The sequence below is a fragment of the Bactrocera latifrons genome, unplaced genomic scaffold (genome assembly GCF_001853355.1).
Source record: "Bactrocera latifrons isolate USDA-ARS-PBARC rearing strain unplaced genomic scaffold, ASM185335v1 scaffold_190, whole genome shotgun sequence".
NCBI classification, from domain to species: Eukaryota; Metazoa; Arthropoda; class Insecta; order Diptera; family Tephritidae; genus Bactrocera; species Bactrocera latifrons.
The window spans coordinates 275,319-300,037 of record NW_017535408.1 but is presented as its reverse complement, the minus strand read 5'-3'; the positions used below and the strand labels follow the sequence as shown (position 1 = coordinate 300,037).

The window sequence follows — 24,719 nt, the reverse complement described above, 5'->3', positions numbered from 1 at the left end:
TAGCAGCAACGGAAGTGGCGGTAATGGCCGCGTGACTGAGTGGTGTCACAGTGGGACATCAATTTGGATGACTTCACAGGCGCTTCGTTGGCATTGCTCTTGTTGTTGTTGCCGTTGACATCGTCGCACTGTGCCGCCACATGCAAATTAATGATTGTAATGACTCTTCACGTTAAATGCACTCATTTATTCTCGTGTCCCAATCAGCAAGTTAGACGAAATAAAGCGTTGAAGTTCAGTTACGTGGCAGCTAGGGCCGAAGTGGTGAAGAAACACCGTAGTGTAGCAATAAAGCGCGCAGAAAGCGGGAGGTTAAAAAAAAATGCAACAAAAGTAACTACAAATTTTTTAAGTAATTCCGAAATAAATACTAAACTGTAATCAGCGTTGACTTCGGCGACAATTAATCTTTCTTACGGCGCGTGGATAAAGCGTTGACTTTGACTTGCCAAGCACTTAAGCGTGTTTGGTTTAACGATGCACTTGGATTTTGGCTTTAGGTAGGGGGGGGTTCGGTCTTTGAGTGAAAGTCGGTTTTGTGGTGGACGAAGCAAGATTACCCTTCACAAAAATACAAGTTTCCTTACAAGTTGTTGCTTTTGATCGTTCGGTTTGTATGGCATCTTTACGCTATAGTGATCCGATCTAGCAAATTTCTTTGGATATTACACCTTTTCATTGGACAATAATCCATGTAAAATTTCGTCAAAATATCTCTTCAAATCAAAAAGTTTTCCATACAAGGACGTAATTCCGATAGTTCAGTTTGTATGGTAGTTATATGCTACAGTGGTCCGATATCGACAGTTTCCACAATGGAACAGCTGCTTAAGGTGGAAAGGACGTAATTTCGTATCGATATCTGAAGAATTGAGGGAACAGTTCGCTTAGATATGCCTTAAAAGTCAACAACAAAAAAAAGATATTGAAAAAACTACTCCGTTTCGATTTAGATAAATATCGAGGAAATTCAATCCAACCAGAAGAGACGTACTCTACTGATTAAGAGAGAATAACTTTCAAGCCAGTAAACATCATCTAGAGTAACCCATACGCATTTCGTTTTGGATGCTGTAGCTCTATTATTTATACAGAATCGAAAAACCAACTCCAACGTTGTAAGTATAAGTCCAGCATACAATGAGTCAAAGCATGACTTTAACTACCTCTTCGCCTGCCAACGAACTCCACTTGTCTAGCATCCCTCTCCTATAAAACATGATCATTCGGTGGATCCCTGAGACGAGACTAGTACATAAATAGCTTTTTAGGTTCTTAGTTCAACAGCGGAAAGATCTGTTTAGCAACAAAATAAAGATCGACATTTTTCTAAGCATTCCTTTAATATTAAGCTGTCTAAGTTAGATTCGTCTTAGAATCGATTTTTTACTCTAACCTAACCAATAATTTAATAAGGTTTACCTGTTAGATCTACTTTGTGGGCGCTTGTAAGAAGAATCTTAAAAAATTGGCACCATATCTCAAATATCTCATATACCAATAACTGAAACCTCCCTTTGAACCAAATAGTCAAACTCTATTTATTCTTTGGCGACGGATTATGGGTTTGCTTAAGAGATTCATACTTCCTTATATTTCCAGATTGCAATTATATTACAAGAAATATATAGAACTGAAATCAGAAACAATCTTCCTCCTAAACCAAATGATATTTGAAAACGTTTTTCAATGCAAAACAAAAACCAAAAATGAAACGAGGTTAATTCAGAACTAGGTTTGGACAGACTCCAAGGGATGAAATATTCAAAATCTATTAAAATTTTAAGTTCTTCTTTCTATACTCTAAAGCTTTCCACAAACACTTCAATTCAAAACCAATTTATTTGTATTTTTTTAGATTTATTCAAACGCATAATAGATTTATTACTTACTTTGTAAAACTAATCTCTTTCAGCCGTCATTTAAAGTGTCAAGTAGCGAAATAAACAAAGAAACAATAACAAATGCGAAACAGCATAATTAAAATGCCGAACAACCCTCAAATACCAAGCACTCAACAATACCGAAGGTAGTGTAGGCATCTTACGAAATTTAGGTATAATTACGAGCACACTGTCAGTAAAAGAACTGAGTAAAGGTGAGAGATTTTTTCTGCGTTGTGGTACGGCCGTTCATTCCTCCAAATATTTGGCAGCCACTTGCAACTTCGCTTACAACTTTTGCACGTTGTTTACTTTGCGTGTTTCAATATGCGACAATATTAGCATATTTTCAGGCGTTGACAAGCATTCAGCCAATGTACGGCTGTTTGAATGAAAATTATAATAGAAATTATTATGGAGAAGCTGAATAAGTAAAAACCGCTTAATTTTGGAATTTTAATTTTATTCCTTTCACGAGAATTTGGTAGCAGAATTCAGGAAGGACATTATATGGATACAAAATGATTTTAAAATATATTAAGTTGATGCATAATTTCATTAACTGCCATATTTTCACTAAATAGCTACTTGCTCACGGCCGCAACTACTAAAGAAATATATTAGAACACTTCTGACAAGAAAAGTCATAAATATTCGTTTGATATTACTCGTTAATCCTACTTCATGATTAATAGTGGTTAATAAGTAGTCAAAAGTCATAATTCAAGCAATTGAATCATAAGCAAATAGTGATAAGTCACAGTAGTCATTAGTCGTAATTAAAAAATCAAATTTAGTGGTATTTCTTTACTAATAAGTCATTGTTGGGTAGTCAATAGTCAAAACTCAAAAAATTTAGTCGCAAATCAATAGTGGTTAGTTTATTCTATAATCATGAGACAAAAATTTATATAACATAGTCGTCAGTCAATAGTGATTAGGCACTTTTCATAATTAAAAAAATTTAGTCGAAATTTAATATGCATTACTCATTATTCACGCCGTAAATCACTTTATTCGGTAGTCATTTTAACTCAAATAATCGTAAGTTAATAGTGATTAATCACTATTTAGAGATCAATAATCAAAATAGTCATTATTCAGCAGTCAATAGTCGTAATTTAAATAATTAAGCTGGAAGTTGGACTTATAATAAGTCACAATTCAGTAGTCAATAGTCAAACTCCAAATTATTTAGTCGTAAGATATAGTGATTAGTCACTTTTTAGACGTCAATAGTCAAAATGCAATGTATTTAGTCATGAGTCAATACTATAAGTCATTATACAGTAGCCAATAGTCATTACTCAACTAGTTTAGACGTGGATCATATAGTCAAAATACGATTTATTTAGTCATAAGTCAATAATATAAGTCATTATACAGTAACCAATAATCATTATTCAAATAATTTAGTCATAGTCACCATACTGAATTCAACAGTCAAAATTTGTATAATTTAGTCGCAAATTTAAGGTGTTCAGTCGTATGACTAATGACTTATATTAGCAATATATAAGTGAGTGTTATTCTTTTATGAAATATTTTATGAATGAATGTAAATTATTAGTCATAGAGCCTGTAGTTAGTACTTTTAAATAAAATTTGATTTCCAACCTTTTTCTCTAAATTGCGACTTTAACATTTAAATAGTAAATCTGCGAGTGATCATACAGACATCCTCATACTTAAATACAAAATACCTTTTTTCAAACTTTTCGCTATCTTCATATATAATTACCCCACCTACAATGACTTCCATAACAAGATAGCAACAAAAATGGCGAATTTGCAAACTTGCCTGCAGCTATTAAGCCCATTCAAATCAACACAATACAAAAGAAACTCATGCCTCAAACTCAACTCATTTACCGCACAATGACATTGCGCCCAAAAATAGGCAATCACAATTTTATTTATTTATTTACGTTCACCCATCGGCCTCCCCTCCCAAAAAAACTTCATAAATAATCATACGTGTGCAGGCATCTGAACTTCTTACCCAGCTAAATAGATAAAAATTTCGTTTTCGTTAGACATGCTGCCAACTGCCAACTACGAACTGCACAATGCTACTTTCTTGCCGTCAATTTGGTTGCTTTGTCTTTGGCTGTGTCTTTATCTGCGTCTCAACAATTGCAGCATCAGTTAAGCGGACCTCAAGTGGGCGATGGGGGTGGTGGAAGTTGTCGTTTGTTGCAAAACTTTTCCAATTTTCCCCTTTTTATCGTAAATTGCCGCTCAATATTGGATAAATGCTAGCGTGCGCCTAGTGGTATGCTACACGTTTAGGCTGTTGCTGGCTCTGCGTCTGCTACCGTCACCATTTTTCTACTTCACTAGATTTTGTCGCTTACTGAATTTCATTTACGTGTCTTGCTTTGCTCTTATTTATTTATTTTCTAACTGTATTAGCCGATTTTTTCGCAAAAGCAGGAAAATATTCCTTTTATCCAATATCGTAAATAAGCAATCTGATTGTTGTACGTGCATATGATTGCCAGCACATACGCGCATTACTGAGACATTTATACAATGTATGAATTGCTTTAGCTTTGGGCTTTATTTTGATCTCTTTTTATGTGCCCTTGTAGCGGTGGAAAGAGTTTAGCTGCACGAGCATAATGATTTTATTGGAAATTACTGTAATTTATCGTTAACGATGAGCACAAAAAGGTTTCGGGAAGAATTACTTGAAGCACTCTACCCAAATAAATACATTTAATACAAGTATTAGTGTAAATACATAAATATTTTATTGAAGTTCTAACGAGTCAACGTGTGCGTGCAGAAGAATGCGTAAGCAAAAACTTAGTTTAGTGGACAGAATTATACTGAAATTTCTCCACGAGAAAATATTTTTCGAAATTGTTTGAAAGTGACGGCATATAACTAATTACAGAAATTACCGATAAAAAATCGTCCAAATCATGTAGAGACTGCTTCAAAATTCAAACATTGTACAAAAACCTGCTTTAAACCTTAAAATAAAGATATAATGGGATATATGGATATAAAAAAGGTACCACATGTCGATGAAGATGATGGGGAAAATCCATGAATCCGGCTTCGAATTGCTTCTGCAAGTGCCCTATTCTCCAGATCAGGCACTCAGCGACTATTTTCTGTTCTCAGATTTTGAAAGAATAACCGCTTCAGAAGAAAATTTCGTCGAATAAAGAGGTGATCGCCGCAACAGAGGCATATGTAGAGAGGAATCATAGAATGGTGAGGATACAATAGACCATAAGTCGCAGTGCAAAGCGTCAATTTTTCTATCTATCATAATAGGCCGGGAACTTTTCAATTGACTTTTTATTTTCATGGGTTATATTCACTTTTATCCCAGAATTATGTAAAGGTTTTTTAAATTTTTTTTTTTTTTTTTTTTTTTTGTGTGTTGTTGTAAGACTACTTTGTAGTCAATATTTATTCTACTACCGGCTATAAACGCCAACATCTACAGACTCGATATTTGGAATCACCGCAAATTTTCGTAATTTTTGAAGAACACTTTGACATATTTTAGGACCTTATACTCTAAAGGATTACAAATTGCATAGTTTTCGAAAGAAAATATTAAAAAAAAATTTTCAAAAAAATATGCTAAAAAATGTATTCCAAACTTCATTGCTCTTCGAAAAGAAAATACTAAATTTTTTTTCCCAAAAACTTTTCAAACATCTTTTTCAAAAAATATCCAAAAAAAATTTATATCCCAAAAATTTTGGAAAACTTCTACTCGAAAGGGTTTCATAGCTCTTCGAAAGAATATATTACAAAAAATTTTCAAATACTTTTTTTTTCAATTTATTATTATTTTTTAATAATTTCCCAAAAAGTATCGAAAAAAATTTGTATCCCAAAAATTCCATATTTCGTAGCTCTTCGAAAGAAAATATTATATACCAAATTTTTTTTTGCCAAATATTATTAAACTAAATTTTCCTAATAGTTATCGAACCATTTTTTTCGATTCTATCAACCTATTATATAAAAAAATTTATTTTATTAAAGGCAGCAAAAATAAAAAAAAAACTCTAAAAATATATTTTTTTTTTTCTAAAACTACTACAAAATATTTTTTTTAAATACCACAAAAATTTATTTTTTTCTATTTATTTAATTTGTTTTATTTTGTTGAAATATTAACTTTTCTGCACAATAATTTTGCATTAAATTAGGCTTAACCCTGCTCACACAAAATTTTAATATTAAGTCTTAGATCTAAAAATATCATACGTCATGTCATAGATTGACTTTTGGAAGTATATAAAATTATAGGATTTGATTAGGATGTGTATATATTAAGATATAAATGTTGAAATAGAACTTTCATGACTGTTATTTTCCTCAACTCCTCACATTTCTTTCAACTTTAATGTTTTTGCTGCTGGTGAGGAATAGCAAAACTTTCCAAGCGCACATACAACGAATTATTGCATTCAGAAACAGTTACAAAGCCGAACGCACAATCTGGCTGCCAGCAACCCCAGCGAGTCAGAGATAGCAATTTCTTCGTAGTAAATCAAGAAGAAAATAAAAATTACGCGGGTCATCGTGCGTCGATTTTTAATAGACATGACAATGGCAATAAGAATGGGATATAAGGAGCTGAAAGAAAAATAATACACACACGCCTAGATAATGTTAGTTGCGGGCGGAAACGAAAATGCGTTCAAGCATTAAAATCTGCACAAAATAAGAAATAATTCCACAAAAGCGAATAAAAACGAATAGCAACGGCTGGCGCAACTAACGATGTAATCGAGCAGCAAAGCGAGTGGCAACGGGGAATGCGGCTGAAATGCATTGAAGCAGGCAGTGAAGGCAGCCATAATCGCAGTAAGGCTGAAGGCATTGAAATATAAATAGTCATGGCTTAGTAAATCTCACGATAAACATCACAAATCCAATAGAAAGATGATTGAACAAATTCAACTGCAGCTTAGATTTAACCACCCATTGAACTACTGAAAGTATTTTCTTATGCTATTGATGCGATTACTTGTGACCTGTACCCTCAGTGACTTGAGGGCTGTGGCAGCGCGCTGCCCTTCAATTTAATGAAGTTGCATGATGCAGCGTTTCACAGGGTCCAAACACATGCATATGTAGATGCTGCTGAAGCACACATGTCCGTGTTGACTAAGTTGTCGGTGTCATGTCCGCATTGTAGCTGCTCAAAGCTCTCCTTTATTATTTACAGTTTCTCGTGCGTTTCTTTGCGTGTCGTCTGCTGGGCATACAAATCACTCGCAAATCATCGCCAAAGTTTTGCGCACAGATAAAGCAATCAAAGCAACCAAAAATACATTAAGTTGTTAAGCACTCGTTTAGATTTGTGCGTGCGTGCGTTTGCTTTGGGTGCCGATTAGTGGCTTTTGCGCAGTTATCCTTGAAATTAATTGTGGATTAACGGCGAGTGTGTTGATTGGAATTTCATTAAGTGCGATTAGCGTAGGAAATAGTGGTGAGATACTGGTTTGGTGGTGAAGAGGAGGGTAAGCGGGTTAATTGTGGTAAGGTTTGAGCATTTTAAAAAGCTTAGATATTTTATTTTTTTCAAAAAATAACTGTAAATGACTTAAGTTCATAACTAACACAGTTAACATATGACAACAAAAAAAACAAAATCAGAAGTCTTAATAAATTCAAATAAATAAAAACAAAAAATTATACTAAAATTTTCCTTAAAAAAAATTTTTTTTTTCAATTTCGGTTAGGAAAAAAAATTAATATGCATTAAAAAATTAAATTAATCAGCAAAAAAATATTTTTTAATTAAAAAAATATTTCAAATCTTCGATTTGTACGTTTTTAAAAGTAGTTAGAGCTAACTTTTTTCCAAAAATATTTAAAATATGGAGAGAATAAAAAAAAAATTAATAAAAAATGCAAATAAATCACTAGAATAATATTATTCTATTCTTCGTTTTCCTTTTGAGCGTCGCTCATTTTCTATAAAAATTGACGGTAAGTTAATAAATTTTATAACAAAATGTTAAAAAAAATGTTAAGGCAACAAACCGAAAACAAAAATAATGAAGTGAAAAAAATTTTAAATTCATTATATAAAAATGTTTCTATTTAAAAACCATTTTTTTAATAATTAATTTTTTTTTTTTTTTTTTTTTTTGTTTTATCATCAAAGCAATATTTCTAATTATACGTTATTATAATTTCTAAAAAATTTCTAAAATTTCTCACAATTTTTATTTTTTATTTTTTGTCATGTTTGTAGATGTCATTTCTTCCTAAATTAAATATAATGACTTAAGTTTATTCCAAAAAAATTCTAAATTAAATTTCTAAATATGTCAAAAAAAATTTCTAAATTTCTCAACATTTTTTTTTTATTTTTTAATAGCTGTGGCTAATATTTTTTCGATTTCACAAACACACACACAAGCCAAATAACACAAAAGTTTATTTTTCCAAAAATCGCTAAAAAGTATATTTTTCGAAAAATTTAGCTATAATAAGTTTTTCAATTTTACAAACGTATTAAATTTAAAAAATGTGTATCTCTAACAGCTACATTGAATGAATTTATTTCAATAAAAAAGAAATTCTAAAAAGATTTCCAAAAAATATTTGTTTTCAAAAATATTAAAAGTGTCTTTTAATAGCTCGAAAATATCATAAAATTACATATCAAAATTTTTTTTTCCAAAAATCTCAGAAAATGTAGTATATTTTTTTTATAATATTTTTTCCAATTCTACTAAGCTATTATATTAAAAAAAAGTGTATGTATATATGTTTAAAGCAATGTATTTTTTTATCTAAAATTAAAAATATTTTTAAAAAGAAATTTTGATTTCTCAAAAAAAAAAATGTATATTTTTTCAAAATATTTAGATCCATTTTACAACCTGTTTTATTAAAAATGTCTACATTGAATGCATTTTGTCCGCAAATATTAAAAAAAATCTAAAAATATCCCAAAAAATCTGTTATCCAAAAATTTCCAAAAAAAATTTTTTTCTCAAAATATTTATCTATAATTTTTTTCAATTCTAGAAACCTATTATATTGAAAAAATTTATATCTATAAACGTAGCATTAAAAGGTTGGTAATTTATTAAGTTCCTGCTGATGTACATATGTATGTACATCTATGTTCATAAGAGATTGTTACCTCATTTTAAGAGCAACTTTGCATGAAATCGCACTTCCGCACTTGCATTAGTCGGCACACTGCCGCCGACCGCCCTCCAAATCACTGCGAAAGAATACTTGCCTTTGCAGCACATGCAGCCAAACATATCTACATACATACATGTAAATATGTATGCTTAAGCACACGCTGAGCATAAACAGTTGGGCTATTGTGCGCGCCGCTTTCTTTTTTCACTCTTTTCTGCCTTTTTTCATTTGCGAAAGTCACACTCAAAATTGCGTTTAACTAAGCGTAAAAATTATAAGCAAATTAATTTACAACAAATGCCCAACTTGTTGTAAAACAATGCAACCAACAAAGTTTTTTATGCAACCACAGCAGCAAGAGAGCAACAGCAGCAGCGGCGGCAGCCACTTTGCCAGCACTCGGTGAAATGTAAAACAATAATTTCCTACACACTCATTCATTTATTTATGTATATACATATATGTATGTGTGTACTCATGTATGTGTGTACCTTTTTATATAATATATGTTTGTATGTGTGTCTGTAATTTGTTATAAACGGCAGCACAGACAGCGCGGTGCGAGCGACAGAGCAAATGGTCGCTTGGCTGAGCAACGAAAAAGCTAACTCGCCCAACAACAGCAACAAGGTGGCGTGAAAACTGAAACAGAAGTTTTTTACTAATTGCACCGGCAGTGCATACACATACACACACATGTCCTTACACACACCTACTCAAGTGCTTATGTATTTCATTCTGGCAAATTCATACATTGTTTTAACTATCTGAAGCTTGAAGCAGAACAAATTTTAACATGTGTTTTACATTCAACGCCGCTTAAGTTTAGCATCACACCCATTCACCACGAAGAACGCCACTGAATTTTATGGGAGCAAGTGCTAAGCTCTATGCGATGCTGTCAGGGATTTAATTTCAAATGGTCGTGCATTTTAGAAGGAAAATTGCAGGAGATGCTGAAAATGAGGATTTAATATGAGAACGCTAGAAAATAGGTGCCTCGAACGCACATTTGTGCACAGAATCAAGAAGAGTCCTCCTTTTAAGATTAGAAGATCTCTCTAAATACTGTGTTACGTATAATCTGCAGAAAAAATTATAATAGATGATATAAAGAGCACTTAGAAGCTTGTGAAAAGCTAAGCTTTTATTCAGCTTTCAGCACAATCTTCTTAGTCAAACATTCACAGCATTTAGGAAGAGCACTTTAACTGCTAGACTGCTCATAGGAGTAAATGATAATATTGGATGTTCTATACATAAATAGCCATTACAAGCTTTGTCAAAAGCTCTAATTTTCGTCCGATGCTTTCTTCAAAGGTTTTCTTAATCAAATATTCACAGAATCAAGGAAGTTTGCTCTAACTGCTAGATCACTCTAAAGCAGATATACTTGTAATAGTGGTGAATATACAAAGAGCTTAAAAAAAGCTTGTAAAAAGCTTAGGGCAGATTTCAGCAAAGTCAAAAGCTTAGTCAAAGGTCCACAAAATCCACGAGAACGCTGCAGCTGCAAACCAATCTTACGGAGAAACAATAATAGAAGATATGCTTTGTATAAAGGGAACTTAAAAGCTTGTAAAAAGCTTAGACTTTTATGGACAGATATCAGCAAAGTTGTGCTTAGTCAAAAATCCGCAGAATCCAGAAATGACTCCCTAAGTTCTGCGTACCCATTAAATGTAGATCCACAATATCCTGGAACATCTATCTAACTTAAAAGCTTGCCAAAAGCTTAACGCTAATTGCTGTAGCAATCTTTAGAAGAGCTTATGATATAGAATACTAAGAAAACTTAAAAGCTTGCAAAAAACATAGCTTAAACTGAGGTGCACAGAATCCTGAAAGATGCCTCTGATTACAGTTCGATCTTTTAGAAGAGCTTGTAATATAAAATACAAAAAGGATTCAAAAAGCTTTTCCAAAGCTTATTTTTCTTTTCTGCTGGATCGCTACTAAAGCTACTCACTATATACGGTATTAAGTAAAAAAGTTTGTAAAAGGCTTAACTTTTGCCGACAGCTTTCAACAAAGATTTACTCAAGGAGGATTCCTTTTAGTCCAAAATAATAATTTTAGAAAATAAAATCATTCCAAAGATGAAAATGAAATATTGGAATCTCACATACACTACATAAATCTCGAAAGCTTGAAAATTTTTGAAGAAAGATTGGCAGGGTCTTCTTAGGTGCGGGATTTACTTATGTATTTCCTTTCTCATCTATTTGAAATGTACGAGGAAGTTAGGCGAAAATGTAATACGGATATTACAATCATACTACACTACAAAGCTCTGTATGTTTTTGCCACAGAGCTTAGAAGGCTTTTCTTAGCTTTCATCATTTCTCATTTATGTATTTAGAATGTATGAAGAAGTAAGATGAAAGTATAATATTTGAATCCTACATACTACACTACAGAACTCTCAAAGGCTTGTTCATTTTTTCCACAGAGCTTGGAAGGATCTTCTTCATTTCCGGGATCTACCTAGTCATTTTCTTTCTTATTTATATTTTATTAATATTATTGAAGTGTATGATGGAGACAGATAAAAACCAAATATTGAGATCCCACATATGTAGTTCCCGAAAGCTTGTGCGTTTTTGCCACAGAACTTGGAAAGGTCTTCTGGGCTTACGGGATCTACTTATTCATTTCATTTCTTATATTTTTGATGTCTACGAAGTTGTATGATAGAAACACCTTTCGACCTTCTTTTTCTACCAAAATTTTTACAAATTACACTTACTTAAATTCTCAAGCGAGTTTTAAAGCAAATTTGAAAGCACACTCAGAACGTATTTTCTTCTCTCAGACTTTGTAGCAAGAATGTCTCATGTTTTTCAACGTATTCGAAAGCTTATTGTTTCATGATCGTATAGGTGAATGACTTCGACATATTTTCGTTGTACAACAAAATAATTAACAGCGCTACCGACTAAGCTCTGCAACAAATCGCGTGGCATTAATATTATTGCAGACCAGCCGCTTGCAACAGCAGCTTAGGCCGCAAAATAGATGAGAACAACGAGTACTTTGCATAATCTTTTCGCCCGACACTGAATGCAGTCAATTATTTTCATTAAAATTATTTCCACAAATTGGCGCACAAATCTGACAAAATCTTAAGCCTCTAATGACCGAAATGGGCGGTCAAATCCAAAATTGATGAGGCACATTTAGGACACAATCTAACTGTAGGAGAAGGAGGAGGGATTGGCTGCTAATAATACGCTGCAATATTAGCAACAATAACAACAACAAAATATGATATGAGCAACAAATTTGCGTACTATTTTGCATGCAACACACATTCGCCTGCCGACTTAGTATGCTGTTGGCCAACTCGTTTAGGCCGATTTTCATTTATCAACTCTGCGGCCGTTTATGAGCTGACCAATACAGGCGCCGAGTACAGGCGTAACGAGCCAATGGTCAGTCAAATTTAGCGAATGCACAAACCAATTTAATACATCGCTCGAAAAATGCGTGCAACACACGGAGTATGGCTTAAAATTACTGCCATTACAGGGGATCGCCACAAAGAGGTTAGGCGAATGCATGCGTTGCCGGTTGCACGTGTGACCGTTAGCCCGGAAGAGCTGGTTAATGCACAACATTGGCATGGTGTGAGCGCTCTATTGGACGGACTCGTGCGTCCAGTTTCGGGCTCAGCTGTTGGCAAATGCTATTATGTAGTGGACGATGCGCTCGTTTGTTCCAAAAACGATAAAATTGTGCGTGTGTGTGTATTTTACATTGAAAATGTGTGTTCGCACATGTTAATTTTAATTTATACGTTAATTGAAACCACTGCATAGTGTGCGTGGGCATTCGGAGATTTTACAATTTTGCCGTACATGCAACATGCAAAATGCAACAACAGCAACGTTGGCTGGAAAAATATTGCAAGCGTGTAGTCAACGGTACTGGTATAAAGTGGGTATAAATCGGCTATAAATCGGTTATAAATCGGGTAAAAAGCGAGTAACCGGAAACGTTTGTAGGGGACGAATTACTGGTTGGGTGTGTTAAGGTCCAGCAGGAAATTATTGGAGATTTATAATAATCTCTTACAAAATTATAGGCTTGCTTTATGATTATAAGTTCAGTTATCGAAAAACTAATAAGCCAACGCAACATTTCCCAACTAATTGGAAACGTTTAAGAATCAGAAAAGTATTGCTAAAATAAGAGAGAAGAGAGATGGAATGAGTTTCTTTTTTCTTAAACTTCTTTTCTTTGCCTTTTAACAAATAAACCGACATAAGTTATAATTTCAGAGATAAAATAGAGAAAAGCATTGAATGAGAGAGCGAGAGGGAGAGAGAGTGGAAAAACAATATGTGAAAAGAAGGAACGTGAACTAAATAGAGAAAAAAACTTGAGGAGAAAGAAAAGCATCAAGTGGAAGGGAGAGCGATATACAGGAAAAAAAGCAACAGGAGAAAGAGGAAGTACGAGTAGTTCAGAGTGTTAGAAGAACACCATTTTTTACCAAATAAACCTACAAAAGTTATAATTTGAGAAAGAAAATAAAGAAAAAACTGAGAGAGAGACAAAAAGCACGGAGTGAAAGAGTAATAACGTGAACTTCGGGCTATTAGAAGAGTATTACGTTTACAAAAGTGTCTCTTTGACATTAATTGTGTTCCACCGCTAGATGGCGCAACTGCGAAACCATGTTAAATTTGTTAACTTCAACATTTAGCCATAAAAAAAATGTATATAGCAATAAATCTTTCACATTTCACTCAAATTGCATTGGAAAGCCTGAAAAATATGTAAAAGTTTTTATTATTTTCCTTGCTGGTAAAAATGTCAGCATATTTTATTGTTTAGTTTAGGGATTTACGTGGCGGGTCCGAAGCCCAGCGCCCAACACCCACGGTAGAAATGTTTTGGCTTTTCACTTTCGTTCTCCTTCAAACGGATGTGTCTGGCTACACAGAGCATACTTGGTCTAGGACCGGAAGTCGTGAGCTGCTTGAGCCATATATATGAAATAAACGTTTCTGGCCACTGCCAAGTGAATGGCGTTCTGAGAAATTTTATCTCATTTGTGTGAACTAATAATAACTTTTCTTCAGAAATTGTTTTCCCAAGAAGCTGCTCATTTATCGGCACCTGCAAAATCGAACCACTACAACACATGCATAGCTGCCATACAAACTTACCAAGCAAAATTAAGCTTGTGTACGGAAATTTTTTTTGTTGAAGACCTATCTTTAAGAAATTTTGTATAGGTTATTGCTTAAGGGTTTGCTATAATATTCGAACATAGCTTTCGGATCAGACCACTGTAACATACAGCTACCATACAAATCGACAACGAAAAATTAAGTTCTTGTTAGGAAACCATTTTCATTTGAAGAGAAATCTTCAAGAAATTTGGCGTGAATTATTGATCAAGTTAGGGCTATATTCTCTAAAGTAATTGTTCGGATCGGACCACCATAGCATATAGCTGCCATACAAACTTACCGATCAAATTCAAGCCTTCATATGGGAAAACTTTTTTATTTGAAAAGATATTTTCTCAAAATTGGATATATACTACTGTCTAAAGCAACAGTATAATCTGCGAAAGATTTGTTCAAATTTGACTTCTATATCATAAAGCTGCCATATAAATTTGACGTTCAAATTCAAGCTTTTGAATGTAAGCTTCTTTTGTGTTTATTATTTTGACTGAAAACTACAATCATTATTTCCGCGTTACAAAGCTCCAGTGCATACGAAATTATTGTTAAATTATAAACGCCAAAAAATTTTTTTGAATTTACATTTCTTTTTAAGCAAAATTTCGCTTTGTAATTATCTTTTTTAGCAACTAAAGCTGTACGCCTTAAACAAAAAGTGCCTTTCACGGCCGCCTACATAATTGTTGTGTCTAAAAAAGTGGCAACGCTTGAAAAAATACGCGCCAGTTGTCGTTGAAGTCCATAATTTGGCTGTTTGTGCAAAGCGCCGCCGAATTGGAAACCTTGAACCGTGAAAATATTATTTTACACGCAAAATAAACAACAACAAACACAGCTAGTACAACAACAATGTGTGCGCAGCGAATCAATGCAAAATCATAAATAAACAAGTTGCAAAAATTAAGGAAAAACAATAAATATTAAAATGCACACGCACACGCGCACAACTGCGCTCGTGTATGAATAAATGCTTAATAAATATAGTTTGCATGTGTGTGTGCGCCGGAACTGGCAGAAAAACAATAAATAAATGCAGTTGTGCGACAAAGCGCAATCTGTTCGCCAGCGACTTTTCCAGCGTTTTTTCACACTTTTGCCGCTTTTTCCACAACCACACACATACACACACGCTTACAATACCCTCGGTGCTCATTGTACTTGACCTGTGCGGCTGTGTGTGTTTGCTTACGTCTGGTTGGGGTCGGCCACTTATATTGACATATTAATTCGTTACGCCATATTGGCCATCACAAGCGATTGGCTTTTGTTCATGTATGTGTGTGCGCGTGTACATGTGCAGTTACATGTACTATTTGCCATTGTAATTGTTGTTGTCATGGCGTCGTATTGCGTTTCAGTGATTTCACATGAGATTTCGTCATCGAAAAGTGCTTTGCGCTTTAAACTAGCGCGAGTGCAGACTTGATAATCTTTATTTTTTTGCCTGGCGCCATATTTGCAGTTGCAGTCAAATGTGACAGACTGTAAATTGACCAGCCAGTTGGTGTGCGGAAAATATTAAAATGCAATGTAAATAATAAAAATTTGCAATAAAAATATTTTGTTTGAATTAAATTCGACTAAAAGCGCAACACTGCAGCAATTACTTATGCGTGTGAGTGTGAGTGTGAGTGCAAGGTTGTTGCAGAATTTAATAAATGCAGCATAAGTTGTGGCACAAATTGACCATATATTTTGCATATAGATTAGAGGTGAAAAAGGTTATAGAATTTGTAGTCAAAAACACGAAATTTTTGTTAAAATTGAGCTTAGTTTTCATTGATATTTTTATAATGAAATTATTAATTAATTTTACTAGAATCACTTGTTAATTTTGTCGTATTACTAGTTCAACAGAAAATGCATTAAATATTACATTTATTGAAATGTATCACTAGCTTTCACTAAAATTTTTTTCGAAAATCGTACACATACCTGTGGCAACTTACAAAAACCCTCCCTTTAATACTTGTGAAAAAGCTTTCACTATCGTTATATAACTTTCGAGACTACTAATAAAAGAGCCTCCTGAAATTTCAAAACACTTGAAAAATTGATTGTTAAAGCTCAAAAAGTCTTCCTTCGCTTAATATTTGTGATAAACTTTCACTTTCGATACATAGCTTTTTTAGGTTTCCACAAGAGCCCCCTGAAATAGCAAAACATTATCACTAAAGCTCAAAATTCTGGGTTCATTAATAAATAGGAAGGCTTCCACCAGGTGAGGTAAGCTTTTTGTCCTAAACGCAATAAGTGAAAGTTTTCATTGAAATGAGTGATTTGGAAACCACTATCACTAAAGCTCAAAAGGCTTTATTTTGCTTAATAAATATCAAAAGCTTTCTCTTTCAAAGCTTCCTAAAAGCTTTTAGTTAAAAAGGCAATAAGTGAATACTTTCAGTGATATAAGAGAATTGGAAGCCACTATCGCTAAAACTCAAAAAGCTTCATTTCACTTAATAAATATCAAAAGCTTTCACCCGAAAAGCTTCCGAAAAGCTTTGTTAGAAACTCAATAAATTACATCATCTGATAAAAAAAGGATTTTACCTGGAAAGCTTCCTGAAAGCTTTTTTGTTATAAAGGAATAAAATGGTAAATTTCGTGAAAAACACTTTCACTAAGTGAAAAAAAAAATTATAGCAAAGCTTTTTGAAAATTTTATTATCTTTAAACTATATGATAAAGTATGAATATTTTGAAATCATTTGAAATTTCTTTAAGTTTCCTAATTTTCAATGACAACTTCATTAATGTTCGAGATAGTAAAAAAGCTTTTGCTAAATTGGGGAAAAAGCTCTTCAGCTGTTCAGCTTAATTTTACTTGGCTGCATTAATGAATGCAAATTTTTTTATTTTGGTGACGTTATGAAATTTTCACTATGAAGCTAAACTTGTGAAAGCTTTTTAAATGCATTAGACATTATTTTTAGGTTATGATGACGTTTAATGAGCTCTTGTAAGAGTGTAAAAGCCCAATTTGTTTTTTCGCCATTCAATTACATTTGAATTTGAATTTTAACGTTTTAGTTTTGTTTGAGAGACGCACTTTTTGTTAGTCTTAACGCTCTTCGAGTACTTTTCTAAGTTTGTTACATGAGATTTGAAATAATTCGTGAACATTTTCAGCATTATGTTTCAGTTATTAATATACAAATTTTTGGTCAACATATTTATTTAAATTTCACTTACCTTTTTGGTAATTCATATTTTCATCTGTTAGAATTTCAGCACATCAATGAAATTTTTATAGCACAAAAATTATAGCACAAACTCACATTGACAGTATTGGCAATTCAAAAAATTTTCATGCACACACAAACGCGTCGGATTAATGGTTTAAGAAGACGCACTGTAATTTGCTTGATCTGAAAAAAAGATAAAGAAAACAGTGTTTTAAATGATTTGAAAATAAATTAGTGGTACAAAATATATATACATATGTATATCAATAATAAATTTTGTTATTATACAAAAAATGCTAAAAAAAAATGTTTTTAAGATTTTTTTGAAAATTTTTTAATATTAGAAAATATTTGAAATTTTTGAAATACTTTGTAAGTTTTTGAATTTTTTTTTTTAACATCTTTTAGCTAAAAACATACAAACAAACGTCCTTATTGAATTTCTTTCACAATATTTTTAAAGTTTTTGAACTTTTTTTTAAGTTTTAAAGCCAAAATTGAAATTTTTTAAAACTTTATCGCAATTTTTTAGCATTTTTAAAGGCAAAAACATAGAAACAACAATTTATTGAATTTTTTTCACAATTTTTTAAAGTTTTTGAATTTTTTTTTTGAAAATTTTTGAGCTTTTGTTAATTTTTTTTTTTTCAGCGAAAAGCATACAAACAAGCTTTTCGTCGCAATTATTTTAACAAAAACCTTTAATGTGTTTTTACAAAACTTTTTTCTAACAAAAATATTTTTAATATTTTTATTTTCATAATTTTTTTACAAATTTTTTCATTTTAAGAAAAAAACAATTTTTCAATTTGAACATTGTTTTTAAAAAAAGTTTTAATTCTTCTTTTTTTTATTTTGGAATTTTTATTTTCAAACTTCAATGTGTCTGCATTCTGTCAATCAAACTAATTAAGTACTCAAAAGGAAAATACTTGCTTTTTAGCCTTGCAACAAACCAAATACGCTTAAGCTGTTACTTCGGCTGCCTACTCACCAGCTTTAATAAATTACAGTATATGCTTTCATAACATTATAAAGAAGCTCGCAACACATTCCTACTTCGTTTCTTTGCAACAAAAACTACCTTGTGCTATTTAATTTCGCAGCGTACCGAATGAACGTCTGCCAGCAGGTTAATTACAATAATATACAACTACATGCTTATTGTGCGCCTAAAGGTAGGCAACAGTGATTCCCAAGCACTCCTGCTGGCAAATGCAATTGCAACGTCTTTATTAAGTCAAGACGAGAAGACAAATAGACATTGAGTTGTGCAAATTAAGAGGCCAAACAAGCAAATTTCGCACATAAACTTTGCGCTCCAAAGTGTGCTAGAGAATTTTGGCTGGTTATGCGAAGCGCTGTAAACATAAATTCTTTATATGTAGATATTTGCTTGGAAGTGGTTATAGAGGAGTTTTGAGAGTTAATAAGATTGAAGTAGTAAATACAAGCTTCAATTGTGGAAAATATGGAGCTTGATGGTGTTGTATACGGATTGCTTAGAAGCCAAGGAAAGACTGACTCAAACTATCAAATATATAAATATGTGTTGTGGGAATTTCTGAAACCGGAACCGTTCGAATAAGCAGAAACCAATTCTTTTTTAGCACCTACTTCTAAAAATTAGCAATTCAAATACTGTTAAACTTTAAAGAAAGGTAAAAATTTTGCAAACCAGTTTTTTGGAGTTCAACCTGGGCTCACTAGACTTTTACAAATTATCTATTCACACTACGGAATAAATTCACACTACGGAATAAATAAATATCGAGATCCAACTTTCTTCGATTTTGATCCTACTTCCAGCTCAGTAAAAGAGTCTTTACTCGAGTTCACCTGAAAGCTTTATACTAAAGTCAACTTCTCCGCTTCTTCTGCATATAATCGCATTCATCCTAAAGAAAAATTCCTATAATAATTTTACAGCATTTAGCAAAGTCCCAGACCACACCAATGCGCTCTCAACATCATTAAGCCACATTTAGAAGTGTTCCAAACATTTTGTGATTGATACGCCATTGTTGACATTAATTTGCGATGACAAATCAAATTACATTGGCAGCAGCAGCAGCAGCGCTCGCAGAAGCTACAGTAGCGCACAAAAGTGTGTGTTTGTACAATGATGAGGAGGCGAATTGGAAAGAGAACCGAGTATAATGCTGCCGTTGCAGTTTTCACACATGTTTAGCTGGAGTTTATATGCTTAGAATGAGTTTATATGCCATATATGAATGTGTTGGTACACAGACACATGTGTATACATAAATGTATGAATTTTTGCATTGAAAATTGCAGCACGGATAAGCGAAATAAAGTGATTTGAACAAATCCTGAAGACAGGAAAGGTCAACGAGGCGTCTACAACGCCTTAATATATGCTAAATGACAAACATACATACTTGTAAGCACATGCCAAACAAAGCAACAACAACAATAACTGCCTTGAGCAGCAAACGAGTTGACAATGAGCGTTGAAAAACACCAAACGTCAGCTGAATTTGACAGCTTGCAGCAGCGCGGTGTCAAACGGCAGAGCGCAAGCGAAAAACCCGAGAGAGCGAGTGAGTGCTGATGAGTGTGGCGTATAAAAAACAAGCATAGCGCACGCATAATCCCGTTAACACTCACAAACCAAGGCAGTCAACCAGCCAAACAACCAACTGTCAGTCGCTGACAGGTGTAGCGCTCAGCGGCGCTCTGGTTCTTGTCTTCTCCTCATTTTTGCTGTTGTTTTGCCAGTCAAGTGCTTAGAAGCATAACATTAATTAAGTTTGTAACGACAAATGCCAACAATGTCAACAACAGCAACACCAGCGCGCCAAAGTCAAAGCTAATGACGAGCGTGTGTATTCGAGAACGTCAGACTTTGTCACTTTTGGCTGTTGGCAGGTGGTTGACAGTGTCGGCGCCTATTGCTGTTGCTATACAGTTTGTTTGTGCTGGTGTAGGTGGCGTTTGACAGAAGATGCTGCTGCAGGAGCGGAGCTGCCGCGTGTCGCATGACAATGCTAATTTTATGAACTCCACGCTGTGGACCCAGAGCATGTATGGGACTAGTGGTTGACTTCGGGCATAAGCCCTTATGCATAAGCATAAGAGTTATGCGTATATGCCAGACGACAGTAGTTTAACAGCTTGTGTGGGATACTCGCTAATCCAGGCTCCTCTTATTTCAGTATTTGGTATTGTGTTCTTCTTCTCTCTTTTCTGTGTACTACTTGTTGGGTTTTGATTGCTTCTAAACATAGTATTTCAAGCTCAAAACCAGTTAGCGGTTAGCATTGTGTAGCAATCACCTCACTTCCTTACTTCACAAGCCGGAATTTTAGGGCTCTAAACAAACTGCAAGTTATTGGATTGAAGAAAGCTACTGAAAATTAGAAAGTAAATTAAAATTTTATTTCTTTTTAATATAAATTCAATATTTATTCATTACCAATCAATATTTTGTATAGTCCTTCGATCATATCCAACTATTGTTATAACATTTGTATATCCTGAACAAGGTTAAAATTTCCACCAAATTTGAAACCACAGAGACTATCAAAAATAGCCATGCAATTCTTGAGATCTACCTAAATGCGGGCTTTTCTGCCGAAGAGACTGTTTACTTAGCGGAACCGCTTCTATCGGACGGTATAGCCTGGAGCTGCCATACAAATTGAACGATCAAAATCCAATCTTTGTATGGACAACTTTTTTATTTGACAAGATATCTACACGAAATTTGGGAAGGATTATTTTTTAGGTGGGGGTTACATTTGACGAGATTTTGTTTCATATCGGATTACTATAGCATATAGCTGCCATACAAACTGAACGATCAAAATTCAGTCTTTGTATGGAAAACTAAATTAGTTGTCAAGATATTCTCATGAAATTTTACTTGACTTAGTTTTGAAGAGCGGGGTACAATCTATGAAGAAATATTTCGTATCGAACAACTATAACATATAGCTGCCATACACACTGAGTCATCAAACTATACTGCTTGTAAGGGAAACTCTTTTATTAGTAGAGATATCTTCAATAAATTTGTCAGAGATCATTTTCTGAAGAGAGAGGTACAATCTCCGAAGAAATTTTTCATATCGAACAATACTGCCATACAAACTGGTCGATTAAAATCGCGTTTATATAAGAAAAATTTCAACTTTACTACTGGCAAAACCTTACAACCTTCATACAAATTCTAAAATAAGCAAAAAAAGGCAAAATTTTTAAAATTTAAAGCCAAAATTCTTCCTTGGATTTTAAATTCTGAACGCAAAATTTTAAGTAAAACTCTTTAAGTCGCCAAAAAATTATTTTTTCATTAAAGCTATTTCTGGAATGTCCTTAAAGTTATTAACGATTAAAATTGAATATTTTGTAATCATATTTAAAGAAAAAATTCTACTTTTTTGTTGCCCTCTCACGATTTCTCGCGAAAGCCAGACGTTTTACAGCACACGCTGTTGCACTCATTCAATTGTTTAGACGCCTTTTTGCATGTGTTGCTGTTATTATTTTCCAGGCATTGTATTTTAATACGCTTTTGATATTTTTTCACTACCATTTCATGCAACTTATGGGCCTTTTCTGCTGTAAATAAATGCATTTCGCTTTGCTGCACAAAGAGTGTGAAATAAGACTCAAACAAAAGGCGCAGACGAGCGGGTGAGAAGGTAAAAATAAATGTAAGCAAATTTTTTGACAGAAGAAACACATTTTAATGCATTTTGCAGCGCTTAAGCAAATTCAAAAGTACAGCGCAAGTTAAAAAAAAAGTGACTTTTATAAGGAAAAATTATTTAAAAAGAAACTTTTCACGGTTGTAAGGTCAGCATAGTACTGAAATATATAGAAATGTATAGAAATAAGGAAATATGAGAGAACTCTCCAGTTTTTGTGACCATTTTAAGGCTTCTGATATTGCTTATATGTTAAATTTTAAATGTGTTGCATACTTTTCGGATTTATTTTTTATTACTAAAGGTTAAATTTGAAATTTATGTCCTAGTTTTAGGATTATATTGAGTTTTTAGGTGCACTTTGGACAATTTTAAGGCCTCAGTTATTGCTTATATGTTAAATTTTAAATAATTTGCCTACTTTTAGGGCTTATCTTTTATTTCATGTGCTTAAAATTTGAAAAATATTGCCAACTCTTACGCTTGTTATGAATTTTTTAAGGCACACTTTTGACCATTTTAATTAAGTTGAAATATATTGCCTACTTTTAGGAGTGTCCTGAATTTTATAAAGCACACTGAAGCTTACTGAAGAAAAGTATGGGCGAAAATTGCTATAAAAATTGGAGTAGAGAAATTGTAATAAAATTTTTTTGTAAATAATTTGAAAAGCACTGTTTTTTATAATTAATTAATTTATTTATTTATTTTAATTTAACAATTACGAAGAGCATTTGTATTATCGATTCTTAAATTAAACTTTTTTCATAATTTTCTACACCATTAAAAGCAGTCAATAAATATTGTTAACTAACTCATTTTTGTTAGAGTTTCACTCGATTTATCCAAGTTTCAAACCACATATTTCTTTATTGCCCTTTAATTAATAAAAATTTGAGCACTTTATGAGCTTACCGGGCTAAATTTTGTTATATTCTTACTTTTATCAGTCAAAAATATTGCTTATTAATTCATTTGTGTAAGGCTCACTTGATTTAGTCAAGTTTCACACCAACTTTTTTCAGCTTGAGCACTTTATGAGCTAGACTTTTCAGCCAGATAAAGTTTGTTCACTTCTTACTTTTATGAAGCACTCAAAAAATATTGTTTACTAACTCATTTGTGGGAGAGTCTCAATTAATTTAGCCTTGTTTCACACCACATGTTTCTCTATCTCTCCCTCTTTGGCACTAACTATACTTATATACACAAGTTTGAGCACTTTATGAGCTTATCGGAGACCAAATTTCATTCACTTCTTACTTTTATCAGTCTTTTTATTTCCATTTATTTACTAATAAATGAAAATTTTTTATTTACTTTTTTATATTTATTTTCGCTATAAACTGTCTCCACAAAATTTGGAGTAGCGCCACTCCACAGCATTGATTATTTCGTAATTTTTTTCCAAACACTTCACAAACAAACTTTTGCACTTTTTTTTTCTTTTTTTTTTTTTTTCCTTTGCATTCTTTTTGTCCTCATACACCAGTATCTGGCCGCTGCGTACGTCCAACTCCATGCAACTTCCACAACAAATGTATGTACGCTCTGCGCCGTATATCACTCTCACTTGCAGACTACATACGAGTATGTCGAAAGTTTTTAATTTGTAACTACGCGAAAGCGGCAGTTAATTGCTCAGAAAAAATGTTGTTAAAACTTTTTAATATTTGTCAAATCGGTGTAAGGCTTTTTCTGTGACTTTTTACCAGCACTTTTATTGTTGAGTTTATACATATATATGCTTTTAGTTATATATTTTTTTTATTACATATATTCTTATTTTTGTACTGGATTTGTTACTCTTGCAAAGGTACATATGAAGGAGAGGAAATTTGACTCCGCATATGTACGAGTACATAAATATTACCTGATTACGAAAGTGGTCTCCAATAAAACGGAAAAAGTGTGTTGGAGAGATGACAACAATATTTCTATATAGCAACATTATAGTATTCGCTTTAACTAGTTTTATACATTTTTTTTTTTCAATTAAAAAAATGAAGTGTATACTATTTCCTTATAATTTTTTACCACCTGTCATATGTATATATTGCTTTTGGTAATTCAACTGAATGAGAGTAAATTTTTCATATTTTCAGCTCGTTAATTTCGTGGAAAATTGTTTAGCTTGTTAGTGCTCAGTTTTTGCCATATATTTTAGATTTAGTTTTCCTAAATTGAAAATATACCTATGTTTATTTTATTTTTAGAGTATTTCATATGAAAAGTCCTTCAAAAGCGAATATATGAGGGTTTGTACTAAAATGTAAGCCAAGCGCCTAAAATTATGCTTTGTCAATTTTAATAACAGACAGTGCAAAGTTCCTACTAGGCTGTAAAAGTAATATTTGTTTGCTCTACATTCATGCAATTAAAATCAAATTGAATTCTACTAAAATAAGAAAAAAAAGTTTTTTAATAAATCTTCATTAAGCACCAAATTTTTTTAAGAAATATTGTTTATCAAAAATATTTTTAATAAATATCTTTTACCAAGGAATTTTTCAATAAATATTGTTAAAAAAAACGTATTTTAGTAACTTGTTTTAAGCATAAAATTTTTAAATTAATTCATTTCAAGTAAACATTTTTTTTTTACAAATATTCTTTATA

At 32.7% G+C, this 24,719-nt stretch overlaps 1 protein-coding gene across 1 annotated transcript in view; it reads right to left on the bottom strand.

The window, feature by feature from the left end:
- The window catches only part of LOC108967576 (myb-like protein AA), a 169,128-nt gene that overhangs the window by 94,610 nt on the left and 49,799 nt on the right, over positions 1 to 24,719 (bottom strand). Inside the window, exon 2 of the mRNA XM_018931098.1 lies at positions 17,432 to 17,607. Coding sequence (XP_018786643.1) covers positions 17,432 to 17,447 — 16 coding nt within the window. The 5' untranslated portion in view covers positions 17,448 to 17,607. The remainder of the gene's footprint in view (positions 1 to 17,431; positions 17,608 to 24,719) is intronic.